A 15,496-nucleotide genomic window follows, 5' to 3' on the forward strand; every position below is an offset into this window, starting at 1 on the left:
ACCAGACAAGGATGTCACAAAGAAAGAAAACTACAGGCCAATATCACTGATGAACATAGATGCAAAAATCTTCAACAAAATACTAGCAAACAGAATCCAACAGCACATTAAAAGGAACATACACCATGATCAAGTGGGGTTTATTCCAGGAATGCAAGGATTCTTCAATATATGCAAATCAATCAACGTGATACACCATATTAACAAACTGAAGGAGAAAAACCATATGACCATCTCAATAGATGCAGAGAAAGCTTTCGACAAAATTCAACACCCATTTATGATAAAAGCCCAGCAGGGATTTGATTGAATGCAGTATCCAATACTTCTTGTGTCAGGCATTGTACTAGATAGATAAGATCTATATTCTGTCCTCAGAGAGTTTATAATTTAATGGGAGAAATAGGCATATGCACAAACGAAAAAAACGAAAATGAGAGTATTTTCAACTGAATAAAGCCTTATACAAGTTCAAAGCATTATCTCTTCGCTATTGTCCCATTATAATGTACTTTACATATGCAAGTATACATGTATACGCACATAAATTTTATGTATATTTTTATATACACATGGGTGTGATAAAATTTATAACATGGGATTGTTCACAGACTTTCCCCATCTCCCACGGTGGTCCAAGTGAACCTCCTAAACCTGTAATTGTCCAGTCTCCCTCAGACTTTCTTCCAGTGTCTGAGTTTAGGTCAGTTCTGCCACACAAGTTTCTCTGCTTTTGTGATGCAGATGAAGGCCCTGGGCTGAGGACGGAGGAAGGGGGAGGGAGAGGGACTCCACTCAAAAAGTTAAGAGAATTTACATGATAATGAACTGGGGGTGAGTAGGGAGGGAAGGAAGGAGGGAGACGGAGATGGAGAGAGAGACAGGGAGAAGAAGAAAGAGAGAAACTGAGGAACAGTTGGAGAAAGGGAAAGAGGGAGAAGAGGAGAGGGGACCCCGTCTAGGCATAGAGCAGGAGAGGGAGGAAGAAAGCAGGAGGAAAAGAGGCAGAATAGCAAGAAGGAGAAAGAGGACAGGAGGGGAAAAGCCTGGCAGGCTGGCGGTAGAGAGACGGTCTCTTGGGGAACTTAGAGAGAAAGCAGCTAAAGAGAGTGGGGTTGGGACAGACATGAGGAAGACAGAAAACGACTTGTGAGAAAAGCAGTGGATGTTGCCCTTTGAGTCCCTTTTCATATTTCTGGAGAAACTCAGAAGAAAGAATGGGATTCTGAAGATTTGTTTTGCCTGGTTGTATACTGTGCCTATTTAAATGGGACTCTGCTCTGGACCTGAGCTATATGAATTATAGCTTCCTTGGGGTTACAAATCTGTATTATATACGTATATATTTTGTGCTGAATGTCCCTGGGTAAGTCACTTTGCCTCTCTGTGCCTTTTTTTTTTTTTTCACTTGTAAAATGGGGATAACAATAGCACCCACTGCACAGGTAGCTGTTAGGATTAAAATTTTTAATTAATATAAATGGTTTAATGCAAGCCCTAGAACATAAAAATTGAAAGCAACTATTATCATCATCTTCAATTCTTGGAGCTGCAGTTCTCTGAGTCCATCTACTACTTGCTGATTCCAGCTGGAGCCCATGAGGTTGAGACCATATTTGGCCCAGCCCAGCCTGTCTCCTGACTTTCTGCCAGAGGTGTCACCTTGTTTCCAGTCATCCAGGCCAGTAACACTAGAGTCCCAGTTTCCTGATCCTTACACTTTTTTTTTTTTTTTTTGCGGTACGCGGGCCTCTCACTGTTGTGGCCTCTCCCGTTGCGGAGCACAGGCTCCGGACGCGCAGGCTCAGCGGCCATAGCTCACGGGCCCAGCCGCTCCGCGGCATGTGGGATCTTCCCAGACCGGGGCACGAACCCGCGTCCCCTGCATTGGCAGGAGAACTCTCAACCACTGCGCCACCAGGGAAGTCCCTGATCCTTACACTTTTGCCCCAGTAGCCAAGTAACTACCAGGTCCCTTTCTTTCATCACCACACATCACTTTGCTGCCCTTCCTTTCCAACTCCCATCGAGACCCTTACTGTAGCTCCCAACCTGCCTCCTGACCTTCAGTCTCTCCCACCACTAGCCCACCATGCACATGCCATCATGATAATCTCCTAAAACTCGCTTTCATCCCATCCTTCCCCAGCTCAAACTTTATCAATGGCTGCCTACTGCCAACAGGATAAAACCCAAACCCCTTGACATACTTTCCAAGGCCTACCCAATCTGGACCTAACTGTATCTTGTAACTTTCCCACACCTTCCCATATCCTAATCCTCTGTCCTGGCCACTGGCCTCCTCCGTCAGTCAAATCTCCTCTGGTCACCACCAACCCATGGCCTTTATTCATGCTCTTCTCTGCTTCAAGTCCCTTTCCTCACCTACATCTGTGCCTGTGAAGCCATACCTCTGCTTCAAGGACAGTTCCAGCCTCACTTCCTCTAAGAAGCTTTCCCTGACCACTTCACGGAATGAGCCTATGAGCCCTGTCCTCCCAAGAAGATGACCAGCCCCTTCAAGGCCCCATCCCACATTCCTCTCTTTCTCCAGAGCTTAGCACAAACTAAACATATAGTAGGTACTCAGTCAACATCTGTTCAGTAGTGATAACATTACAGGTTCTTTTCCTTTTTTCTCTGAGTACCGAGAAAGTTAGAAATGTCTTTCTACTCAAGAGATTTTTTTGGGTGGGTCTACTATGTGCTGAGCACTGTGCTGGTTGTTGGGGTGGGGAGGTGACCCAAAGATGAATGACACAGGCCTTGAGCAGAAAGACCTTAGACATAATGGAGTTCTTATTCTAGGCTCCACTGGTGGGCTTTAGGAGTTCCAGAGCCCCCTGAAATGGTATGAAAAATTTCCTGGACATGTGAGTGAGTGCATGGCTCTGGAGAGAAGGCTCATGGCTTTCATTAGTTGCTCAAATGGGTTTTGATCACCCTGAAGCACAAGGGTCACTGCTCTAAGGAAAGAGCGGACACACTGCATGAGATACATGCTCAACAGAGAAAGCGCTGAGCTGAGCTAGGCTGAGCTGAGCTGAGCTGGGCTGGGCTGTCAGGGGAAGGAGAGGAAGTCTTCATGCAAAGACGGGAGCTCAGTTGGTCCTTGCTAAGCAGGAAGAGCTCCGGGGGAAGAGAAGGGAGAAGGCACAAGAGGCAGAAGGTGTGGTCTGAGCCGAGGCCTGGAGGTGTGGGAGTGTGTGGTATCTTTGGGGAGCAGTCTGTGGCCTGGGGGTGCTGGGGCGTGGGGTATATAAGGAGATCCCTGACGTTTGCCCAACAAAGAGGCTCTTTCAGGCTTGGGCTCATGCACTGTCATATGGCCTCAGGTGAGTCCACACCCCAGAGAGGCTGCAGGAGAAACCAGTCAGTCCTCCCTCCACTGGGGGGCCAGGGCAGGGGGGCAAGCCAGCTGCCAGGAGAAGTCAAGGACATTGTTCTAATGAGGTATGGCAAGGAAGCTTCTAGATGCTTCTCTGTATGGAGAGTATAAAGCTGGTTGGCCCAAGCAGGTGCTGGGTGTGGGGCTGTTTTCTTCCAGATATGCCATTATGGGTGGGGGGACGATGTCGGACGTGCGGAAGCCAAGAGAGAGAAGGAGGTCTTTTCTTTACACATCAAAACCCTAATCTGGGTCGGCTCTGCATGGGACGGTTCTCCCAACATCCAAACAGCAGATCCCCCAGGTGGGCAGCCCCTGGGAACCCGAGAGAGGAAAGAGTTTGTAGACCCAGCCTTGGGGTCATGGCATCTGGTCACCAACAACTGGCCAGCTGCAGGCAGACCTGACTGGAGGGCATCCAACACCCCAGGGCCCACCTCTGCCCCTGGACGTAGTTCAGGCTGAACAGAGCTTCTCGTTCCCAACTTGCCAGGCTCACTTCTCACTCAGGGCCCTGGTAGCGTCCGCTTAGAACCTCTGTCCCTCCTCCTCCTCCCACGGCTGGCTCCTCCTTAGAGTCGAGTTTCATCACAAATATCCCTTCCAGGTTCAGGGGAACCTTCCCTGGCCACCCAGTCTGAAGTGGCTGCCCCCTTCCACCTCAAGCCCCTGACAACTGATATGCAGGCAGGCGGGGGATCCTTGCACCCTGCTGCCCAAACAGCAAATCCAGAGCAGCCCACTCCCAGGAAACACCTTCTCCAGCTGCCTGGCTCACTTTAGCCTAAGGTGAAATAACACAGGAGGAGGTGCCCCAGGGTCTGGAGGCCTTTGCCAGCCAGAAGGACTGTGCCTGACAAACCTGTGCTGCCCCGCAGACCGGTCAGGCGTCCGCCACGGTGCCACCTGCCGGAAGAGGACTGGGCTCCAGCTCCTCTCTGTGTCCAGTGGACTCTCCAGGGAGTCCCCACTCTGCTCTTGGTCTCCCTTCCCAGAGGAGCCTTTCCTGATCTCCTACTTGAGGGTTGTCTCAACCAGGAATCCCACAGAAGAGGAACAGCCACAGAAGCCAAGGGGTCCCACAGTATAGTCCTTAATATATCATCTTCCTAGCAATTCCCAAGCAATCATCTCTCTATTCAGGATAATAAAATGGGGGGAAAGAAAAATCCCCCCGTGAACAACAAACGTTTTCCAAAACTGAAGGAGAAAAGCATTCTGAAGTCACACTGACTGTCTGGGTTATAATCCGGGCAGGAGGTTTTGGGGAAAGAAGACTGGTTGGGAGGTGGGCATGGCGGTGAACACACATACTCTTGGAAGATCTCGCAGGCTGTGGTTGTGTGTGCCTGCGTGCATGTGTGTTTGTGTGGGTGTTTGTGTAAGGTGTGAGCTGTGGACACGTGAGCTTTTGCACTGGGCCTGGCGTCTGGCTAACTGAGATTCAGGCTCCAGGCTCTCTCTTTGGCCAAAAGGCAGACAGGAAGACCAAAGGCCTGTGGCCTGTCCCATGTCTGAAGATCATACCAGGCACTTCCTGCTCTGGGCTTTAATGACTGAGTTGAGTAAAGTGAGTTAATACTTGTAAGGTGCTTAGCACAGTGCCTGGCAGCTAGGAGGTGCTCAGTACAAGAGAGCTATTTGTATAAGCACTGTGGCCATTATCATTAACAATGAATGAAGCCCTGCAACTTGTCTGGCTACTTGCAACCTGTCTTGGCTACTTCTGATGATCTGAGCTGCTCTTTGCTGACTGGTTTCTCCAGCTCCACTCCTACTGTGCTCGTTCCTGTATCCCCAGCAAGGCCTGGTACACTGTACTCTCAGTGAATACTTAGTGGAAACAAGACTGAAGAACTCAGTGCCCCTGGTTCCGCAGGCCCTGGCTCTATGACCAAATCCAAAGCCAGTCCCTGGGGAGAAGTACTTCCTCTGCAGAGCCAGCTTCCAGACTCAGCCTTGCAGAGGGGCAGCGCCCGGCTTCCCCACCCCAGGCTGGTCTTGGACACACTCTCAGTCACCCAGTTCCCATCTTCTGGGAGGAGGCAATGCCTGAGCTGGGATGACTCTGTCGCATGGAATTAGGATTTTGTGCATAAAATATTGAATTTTACATTTAAAGCTATCTGTCACAGATGATTTATCAGACCCAGAGAAGGTGAAGATAGTTTTCCTCTGTAAGGGAGGTGATTTTTTAGCCAAGACAGGATATATACACTATGTATAACCAAACCACGCAGTAATCGGAGATTAACGCTCTCCGTCCAGAGCCTCCAAGGAGGGGCCCAGGCGCTCGGAGACCTCCACCTGCTCCCCTCCTCACACTCCAGGTCACAGGAGGGGGATCGCTGGGATTCAGGGTCCCACCAGGAGACGAAGAGTCACTTTTAGATAGACTTATCTGAGGCTGTTTTCCCTCCCTCCCCGCCACCTTTTATTTGGCTTTGCCAGTATAGCTGTGTAAGGTTCAGTCTTACAGTTAACGCAAATGTTTGCAAAAAAGAGGCTTTTACAACTTATTCCATTCACCACTTATCAGATGCCTGGAAACTCAACTGAAAAACTGTCCCTGTTCTAGGATGTCGACCTCCTACAGGAAGGAGAGCCTCTTCGGTCCTCAGACACACCTCGGAGGGGCAGAAAACACAACCCATGGGGCAAAGGAGGGAAGAGACTGAATTCAAATGGCTGCCCCACCCCCAACAAGGTAAGGAAAGCTCTCCTAAGGAGGGAAGATGGTGGCTAGGTGGGGCTTGTTTTGTCTAAGAAATATTTTTTCTGTTCAGGTTAATTGCCCAAGGGCATGTACTTGGACAATGTTGTGAGAGTCCCAGTTTAGGGCAGTCACCAACCCTTTCTCATCTGCAAAATAAACCCTGGAATTCTGTGGCTGCTGTCTCCTTCCCTGGCGATTGTGCTGTGGCGGTCTGCTTGTCACCAGAGCCCCTGTTTAACTGTATTGGCCAGGTCGACTGGTACACTGGCGGGTGACACAGCACAGTCTCGTCCGTCCCTGCACGGCAGCCTGGCCTGATAAAGAGGACGCAGCGGGTTCCAGAGACGGCCCTCTCCTCCCCGTGCGCATGGGCGCAGCAGCCTACCTTTCTCTCCTTGTCACCGTATTCGATGCCCAAAGTGTCCATGGCCCGGACGATGGCTGCCAGGGACTGGATGGTGTTGCTGTAGACGACGGGCTTGTACTGTTTCACGTCTTCTCCAGAGAAGCCATCTTCGTGGATGATCCTAGAGCAAAACCACACACAGCATGCCTGATGAGTGCGCTGTCCACACCTGGCACCGAGCGTGCCGGGCATGTGAAGCCCCACCCCAGCCAACCTCCCGGCTGAGGGCCGGGCCCAGCTCGGATGCTGAATTACTGAGCTGCTGTGATAAAACCACAAAATCTGAAGGAAAAATCGACCTAAATTACTGACAATTAATCTGAAAAACAGAACAGTGGAAAAAAGAAATGCAGTCTTTTTACATTCCCTATGTACAGTGAAAGAAAGATCAGTCAAGGGGTTGACAATACTTGAAAGCACTTAGAACACACACTAAGCACTCGATAAATGTTCACCATTAGTATTTTTAAGCAAAGCTCAGGGTTTTAACTTAAATATCCACTTAGGAGTATACTGTTGAAGACCCCTGCGAGAAGCCTGCACACGAAGAATACATTTTTTCTTTCACAGAAAACTTACACTGCTTTTAATGAAGGGAAGAGCACTCACTTAAAACCTTCCTCTTTGACAAGAGAAAAGCCAACAGAAGGAGTTGCCTACTCCCCCATCCTCAGCTGGGATGTGACCACTGTGTCACCCTTATTCTGATGACTCTGAACATGACATGGAGGACACGAAGGCGACACTGCAGTTCTCAGAGGCCATGCGACACTCCCTGCCCTCCTGTTCTCAGGTTCCTCTGGGGTCAGGGCTGAGGCTGGACATGCCCTGAGGTCCCTGTTCCCTGCAGATGGCGGCCGCTCAGTGAACGCCCACTGCCGACAAGGGTCTGGGGAGGAGAGAGAACTAGAGAGGGGGTAAAGCCAAGGCTTTGCAAGAATCCTCTCATGGTTTAGGTAATTAAGAAAGGACATGTGGATTTCAAGACTAACATCCAACATTAGTCATGCCCCGTGCAAACTCTCCTGTGGTCATGTTTTTCAGTCCAAGACTCAATGCTACCTGTAACATGTACATCCAACTGTATAGTAGCTCAGACCTCCATTTCCACCTCCACAGCCCCTCTCCAGCCCTTCACATCCTTCAGTACAGGAGAAAACTGCTAACAAGTTTTCTTTCTTTGTATAAACAGTTTTACTGAGATATAGTTCACAGACCATACAATCCACCCATGGAAAGCGTGTGATTCAGTACTTCTTAGTATATTCACAAGGTTGGGCAATGGTCACCACAGGCTAATTTTAGACCATTTCTGTCCTCTCCAAAAGAAATCCTGTACCCATTAGCAGTCCCTCCCCATCCCCTACCCCAGCAGTAAGCAACCACTCATCTGATCTGCCTTCTGTTTTTATAAATTTGCCTATTCTGGACATTTCACATAAAGGCAATCACACGAGGTGTCGTCTTTTGTGACTAGTTTCTTTCACTTGGCATGTTCATCCCTGTTGTAGCATGCATCAGTACTCCCTTTCTTTTTATTGCCAAACTAGATTCCATGTGCAGATATACCACGTTTTACTTATCCATTCGTCAGCTAATGGACACTAATGATTCCTGTTATAAAATGTGACTTGGTGCTGGGTTGTGTGTCTTTATCCTGAGTTTCTCTAAGAAGCAGATCAAAATGACCCTATTGCCTTTTCACTGGCTTTTATTAGCCCTAACTCCGTTTTTGCACAAGTTTCTTGAGTGTATACCCAGTCTGAGGCATTGGTGCACAACCCCAGGGGGATCTCAAAGGGAATTGTTAGTTTCCACTGTAAACAGCCAGAAAACTGGACAAAATACATTAAACAAGTGGTTTCAGACACTGGAGAACAGGCAGCACAGGACCATGATCTGGAACAGAAAGGAAGCAAAGCGTGGTGAGTCCTATGATTGCCTTGGCTTTCTGCCTGGAGGCGTCTACCAGACCTCAGTGCAGGGAGGGAGGACCCAAGCAGAGCACAGGGGTCTTACTGAGCTGATGGGATAAAGATAAAAGTTCAAGAAAGCTGTGGGGACTGGGAATTGAAGGGCAGAGTACCAGAGAGAAAAGTGCAGAGAGAGGGAAAGCTCCAGATATCTGAACAGGGGTCTCCTTGAGTCTTTGGCTGAATAGAGTGAGACTCTACGAGCTCAAGAAACAAGTGTCAGGGAGCTTATAAGGTGGACACCTCCCAGAGCTGGCCCAAGGCTGGGAGATGCTCAAGTTCTGACTAACCAGAGTGGAGAGCTGACACCTAGGGCATTTGGCAGAAACCCCAGAAGACTCATGCCATGGTAGTAGGGCTAAACTAGCCCTAGAGTAAAGGCTACATTAGACCTGCCCTGACAAAACTGAAAAATGGGCCTCAGAAAACCAAACTGACCCACAAGTAACTTAACTGCATGACAGAATAAAATCTAACACTCTTTAAATGAGGACAACAAAACCCAGACACTTAATAATATCCAGCATCCAATAAAAAAATTCTGGATATGCAAAGGAGGAGGAAAGTGTGACCCATAACCAGGAGAAAAATCAGTCAACAGAAGCAGACCCAGAAGTGACAGAGATGATGGGATTAACAAATAAGACCTCAAAAACACCTATTTAAAATATTTTCAAGAAATTAAAGGAAAACATGAGTATAATGAGGAAAGAAATGGAAGATAAAAAAGAACAAAACGAAGTATCTAAAGATGAGAATACAATATCCGAGACAAAAATTTCACTGTAGGGGATTAACAGCAGATTTAGACACACAGAAGATTAGTGAACTTGAATACACCAATATAGAAACCATCCAAACCGAAGCAAAGAGAGGAAAAAGGCTGAAAATTTATTACATAGAAGTAAAATTTATATAATAGCACAAAGGATGGGAGGGGTAAAATGGAAAAATGCTGTTGAAAAATTCTTGTATTATACATGAAGTAGCATAATATTACTTTAAAGTAAAGCATAAGTTAAGATACATATTGTAAACTCTAGAACCATCACTAAAAAAGTCTCCAAGACCAGACTCCCCTCAGAGGGTGACCTCTGGGTGACCTGAGAGGTGCAGTCTGGATTTACTGGTCCCCATGACACACCCTCCCAAGAAGCCAGTGCAATGAGTTTCTCATGCTTCGTTCTGGACCAGCAGGCCTTGCCACTCTCCTGGGAATACTCTCTAGACCCTCAGCTGCCTACAGGACTTCCTTCCACTAGGGGATGGGACTGTCATTTTTCACACCTGTTAGCATTAATTCTTTACACCACCTAACAAGGTAGGGAGGGTAGGATTTCATTATACCCATCTCTAGAAAAGGAGACTGAGTGAGATTGAGTAACTGGCCTAATGGCTCTCAGCAGGCAGGGTGAGAGCCACAGGCAGGAGCAGAACCCGGGTCTCTGGGTACACAGTCCTTTCTGCCACCCCTCAGGCCTCAGACTGGACTAGGCAGAATACTGCCTGGAAGGTCTCACTGGTGCCTGGGGTGGCCCAAGATAGAGAAGCTTCATTCGGGGTTTACAAAAATGAAGCAGTTTGGCCAAAAATTGCTCAAATCATGATTATTGGTTGCAAAACTTGTTCAAACTGGCTTATATTAGCTTAAAATTGGGCTTCCTGCTTCAGGGTAGAATTTTACACCTTCCCTTCCCTCTGACTACAAAGTAGTAAGTACTCAAACACAGAAAAGTTGCACCATACAGAACACCACCAAAAATAAATAAATGTTCATAATTCTACCATTCAGAGAAAAAGGCTGGATTTTTTTAGTGTAAGCCCTTCAGTATTTCTTTCACGCCCCATTCTTCTCTGCTCCCTACCCCCTCGCCCCAGCATTGACTTCAGTCACATATCCTTAAAAGTATCACTTAAGGCCCCTTTATTTTCTATTTCCCATCTCATTCCGGAGAGTGGTCAGAGCTTAGGAGTCAGAAAGATGGGGTCGCCAGCTCCATCACTGATGAGCTGTGAGTTCCTGGCAAAGGATTTAACCCCTCAGGCCTTGGTTTCCTCAGCTGCAAGGAACTACTGTGAGGAATAAATGTAAAGTGCCTATTGTATGGTAAGTATATAATATATAGGAGCTGTTAGTGATAATATCTTCATTCTAAAGTCAAAATCCCCCAAATAGAATTTCCTTCACTGGTGGTACAAAAGAAGCAGAATCATAACAGCCGCTAATGTTTGAGGGTTAAGTCTTTGTGTTAAGTGCTTTACATGCACTATCTCGTCTAATCTTCAAAACAAACCTAGGAGATAATTTTATCTTCTCTTGACAGAGGAAACTGAGGCTCAAAGAGGTTAACCCAGTTACGCGAGGTCACGCAGCTGGTAAGTGTGACAATGGCATTCGAGGCTGTGCTTGTGCCCACCAGGTGGATGCTGACAGGCAGGACTGCTGCTTCTTTTGGGATCCCTGTATCTAAGTTCCCAGAGAACCCAGAGATTTCCCATACAAAGTGAGCATCAAAACATCTCCTATAATATCAGCCCAAGGAGTATGGGGCAAGGAAAGGAGGTGTTTGGTTAGGGGTTGGAGAGGCAGCCCAGGGGAGTCTGGTTTCTGGTTTCTTGTGACAGCCCAGGTTTGAGCCCTGGAGGAGACCAGGCCAGGATTTGGAAAGCAGGAGTGAGGCTGCATGTGGCACCTCTGACATCTCACACTGCAGCAGCCCCAGACAAACCAAACTTCATCTACATAGTTGAGTGACAGAGTACAGAATCAAGTCCCAGAGACATCATTTGAGCCACTGGATCCAGCTATTCCTAAAGCTAACCCTATCCCTACACTTCTGAGTGATATGAGTCAAACCACTCCCTCTTATTTCTGCATAAGCTAATCTGATTTGGGTTTCTGTCACTTACAACCAATACAGTCATGACTAAAACATGTTTCGTACCTTGGGAGACCATTTCCTAGTGCACTTGTTTATTAACTTTCTGTCTTTACCACCAGCCTGTCAGTCCCTGGAGGTCAGGTACCACATCTCATCCATCTCAGTTCCTCCTCTCCATAACAACTGGCACAGGGCTAGGCTCTGATAGTACTCAGGGGAAGTGGGACACAACTACATGAACCAGGTCTACACTGATGCACAAGACCCACCCCTCTCCAAGGAGGCAGACGTGTGTGTGTGTGTGTGTGTGTGTGTGTGTGTGTGTGTGTGTGTGTGTGTGTGTGTGTGTGTGTGTGTGTGTGTGTTGGGGTGAGAACTCACCAGATTTCCTATGTCTTCAGAGCCAGGGTAGCAAAGGAGGGTCAAGCTAGATGCTGTGTTGGTGCCCATCCCAAACTCAGGGACTCTGAGGGGTGTGGGGTTTTCCAAGCTACCAAACCAGAAGAAACCTGGGGAGCAAGCAAGGGCTGATTCTGCAGCCTTGTGTTTGATTTTGGACAGGAGCCACCAGCTGGACTCTGGAAACCTGGCAACACAATTGAGGGAGAAGATCCCAAGTGGAAATGGGGAGAGAGAGGGAGGGTAGCAGCCGAGCCGGCTGGAGCAGGTCTGAGCTTTCTGGGAAGAGGCGATCAAGGAGGAACCCCACTCCCCGCCCCACCACCACCACCTCTCCTATCCCAGCTCCTCCCTCTGCTGCCTTGGAGACCCTGCAGGGGGCCTGGGCTGGGGCTCCCTTTGCTCTCTGCTTCCCCCTCTCAGTGCAGGACTGCACTCTGCTGCAGTGAGGCTCCCCAGGCACAGTGGCCTTATATGGTCACAGAACCACAGGCTTAGGAGCTGGAAGGGACCCTGGAGGATCATCCGGCCCAGCAGCCATTCTCCCTCTCTGAATCACAGATGCTTCTGACACTGTGACAAACGCACCAACACACACACAGTTTTACCCCCCGTTTCTGGAGGTTCACAAACGCACAGACTCTAAGCTGCTGGAACACATGATTTTTCACTCCATCTCCACGGTGGATTAAATGCCCCTCCTCTGCTTCCTTTTATCAGCACCCTTTCCCCGGCACCAGGACCATCTCTCCATCCTCCACAATAATCCCTTTAAGAGTTCAGATTAAAGGGGTGCTTTTGGAGCCAGACTTGAGACGTGTGACTGGGCAATTTCCTTAACTGCTTGATGCTTCAGTTTCCTCAACTTTCCATGGAGATGGGCCTAGTAATTAACAGTGGCTACCCTCACTGGGCCACGGCATGTAAAGAAGAGGGCCTGGCACAGGAAGCACTCAATCAGCTCAGCTGTTATGATGACTGTTATTGACATTATTGCATTTGCTAAGTGGAGCTGGGGGAGAAAGTACAGGGTGCTGGGTGTCCGGGGTCTGTCCTCTTGAGGACAGGAAGTGACCCGGGGCCAAGGGGCAGCAGGGAGGCCGGACACCATGGGAAGACCCCTTCCGCCCCCCGCAGGAGGAGAAGCAGGGCTCACAGCCACAGGAAGGAAGACAGGACAGCAAGAGGGCGCACGGTCCAGACTGGAGCACAGGATCTGCGAATTTACCTAATGAACATCACAGGAGCAGCAGTGGGTCGAAAAGCTAAATTTCCTGATTTGGGAGCCGCTTAATGAGGTTATAAAATGTGTTTGTCATCACCTGTGGGCTGCCTGGGTTAGCGTCAGTGCTCAGGGCTTCACTCGCGGGACCACTGACAACAGTTTCCAGTCGTCGGGGAGACCTGATCAGCAACGTGGCTCTGGCCCTAGAGCCACAGCCCTCCCCAGCGGGGGAAAAACACCACCCTGGCTTCAGAGAACACAGTTTTAATCAAACAGGCAACAGTGAGATACCAGTGAGTTAATGAGCCACGTACCAGCAATTAGGGGCTCCACAGAACCTGCCAGAGCAACGGACCCGGACAGGATTGTAAAATGAAAACACCGGTTAGAGTACAACGTGTGCCCCGCAGCCATTTGTATAAAACTAGATTTGTGTGTGATGGTGTTGGTAAGAGGTGGGGGTGTGGAGGGAGAAGGTGGGAGAGAGAAAAGATGACGTGGGAGGATGCTTAACAAAATATCATCAAGATCACTTTTGGATGGTAGCATTCAGTGATTTTTTTTTTTTTACTCTCTTATCATGTTTGTTTTGTTTCATTTAAAAAAAAACTCGCATTTGTTATTTGAAAGGACAATAAATCATGTTCAATGGGAGACAGACGCTGGTGTTTATTAACAGGAGGACCATTCTGGCCGTGAGAGAAGAATTGAGTAACAAGGGGTAAAGCCGCCAATCAACAGGAATTTCCTGACATGTTTCACTTGGGTTCAGCCTGGTCCCTGCCTTCCCAGGGCTCTTGTTCCAGGTGAGAAAGCTAGTGCTGAGAACATGAGAGTTAACAGTATAAAGTGGCAGCTGCCAAGGGCCAACTGAAGGGTATGTGCGTCAGACATGCTGGCTGCCGCCCAACAGCCATTCTCACCATGGTGCGTTCCCTTCCCTGTCTCCCTTGCAGCTAAGAGTGACCATGTGATCCAGCTCAAGCAAGTAAAGACTGAAGGGGAGTTGGCTAGAAATGCCTCTGAGAAAGACTTTCTCTTCTTGTTCCAGTGACAGACCTTTGAGAACAGCTTTCCGGTCCCCTCATTTCTCCACTGCCCCCATGTCCCTGGCTGTCCCTCCGCCAGCCGTTCCTTGGCTTCTTGCCTTAACATGTGGTTGCATGACGAAGTAGATACTGGAGCCATGGCAGCCATGTTGTGACCAAGAGGTTAAAGGCTACCACCCTAAGGACGGCAGGTCAAAGGGGTATAGGGCATTCCTAGTGACACTGTGCAACTGCCAAATCAGCCGTGATACTATCTGATGACAAAGGTCACGCTCCTACCATGATGCCCCCTGCCTGGGTAGGTAACTGTGACTTAGAGAGGACAGACTTGCCTACAGTCACATGGTTAGCTTGTGGCAGAGCAGGGACAAAATTTCCAGAGGCCCTTCCACTGTGTCATAGGCCTCTCACCTACCTTAGTGCACCCCTGAGATGGGGGGGTGATGGGTGATACCAGGTAAGAAAAACATCTAACAATTGCAAAACAGAAAAAATTTTTTTCCACTTCTGTCTTAAAAGCTCTAGTTCCCAATAACTTGGGGGGCTTCTCTGAGGGTATTCTGTAAGCTCCTTCATTCAGCCCCTAATTCAGTCTTCATATATTGTTCAGGTACTGACCATGTACCAGTTAAGTGCTGGGGATATAAGAGTGAACTGACAGATACGAGCCCTGCCCTCAAGGAGCTTGAATATGAAGATAGATATAAAAGAAGTACTTTTACAAATGGTTAAATTGTATGTGGAGTAGGTGCTACCCAAGAAGAAAAACCCAACCAGAAAGAGCTATAAGAGAAGGACCTACAGCAGGGGTGCAGGGTGGGTACAGGGCCCACCTCTCAGGAGGCAGCATTCCAAGTGGAGTGGGTGCAGGCCAGAGAGACAGGGAGGAAGACAGGACTCCAGACTGGGGGGCGGGGCGAGGGCACTGTTGAGAGCCTGCGTGGTCTCTGCGTGTCTTCCAGAGCCCCCAGCTGGCACACGGGGTGCCGGGAAATGTGTGCTAAATGAACAGAAGGCACTTCACAGGCTGGCACGTGGGACTGGAAGCCAGAGAGCCCAGTCAGGGAGGCTGCTCTGGATCTGGTGCTGGTGCAGGTGTGATGTTCCCTCCAGAGAGAGGATTCCACTGAGTCTCGTGGAGAAGTACAAATAGTGAGTTAATTCAATGGGGGAAGCATCACAAACACCAGCCAGGCTACGGGAGCTGGCAGAACAGCAGACCAGCGTGAGGCGGGCACAGCAAAGGGGAGGCACCTGAGGATAACGTGTGCGTGGCGGCGGGGACTGGCCCTGGTGAAACCCCCCCTCCTCTCCCTGTTGGAGCCCCGCTGACTCTGTTTTTGTACATATTCTCACTTGATGAGGTCTTGTGCGCAGTGGGGTTTGACCTGCAGGAGAGACCCCGGTCCCTGGTTTGCTGGATGCCACCAAGGGTGAAGACAAGCAGGGCAGTCAACA

At 48.9% G+C, this 15,496-nt stretch overlaps 1 protein-coding gene across 3 annotated transcripts in view; it reads right to left on the reverse strand.

Moving 5' to 3' along the window:
• The window catches only part of GNAO1 (G protein subunit alpha o1), a 167,330-nt gene that overhangs the window by 75,911 nt on the left and 75,923 nt on the right, over positions 1 to 15,496 (reverse strand). For all 3 annotated transcript variants that reach the window (XM_067719840.1, XM_067719841.1, XM_067719842.1), the window contains exon 3: positions 6,490 to 6,631. In XM_067719840.1, coding sequence (XP_067575941.1) covers positions 6,490 to 6,631 — 142 coding nt within the window. The remainder of the gene's footprint in view (positions 1 to 6,489; positions 6,632 to 15,496) is intronic.

Source organism: Pseudorca crassidens, chromosome 20, assembly GCF_039906515.1.
Source record: "Pseudorca crassidens isolate mPseCra1 chromosome 20, mPseCra1.hap1, whole genome shotgun sequence".
NCBI classification, from domain to species: Eukaryota; Metazoa; Chordata; class Mammalia; order Artiodactyla; family Delphinidae; genus Pseudorca; species Pseudorca crassidens.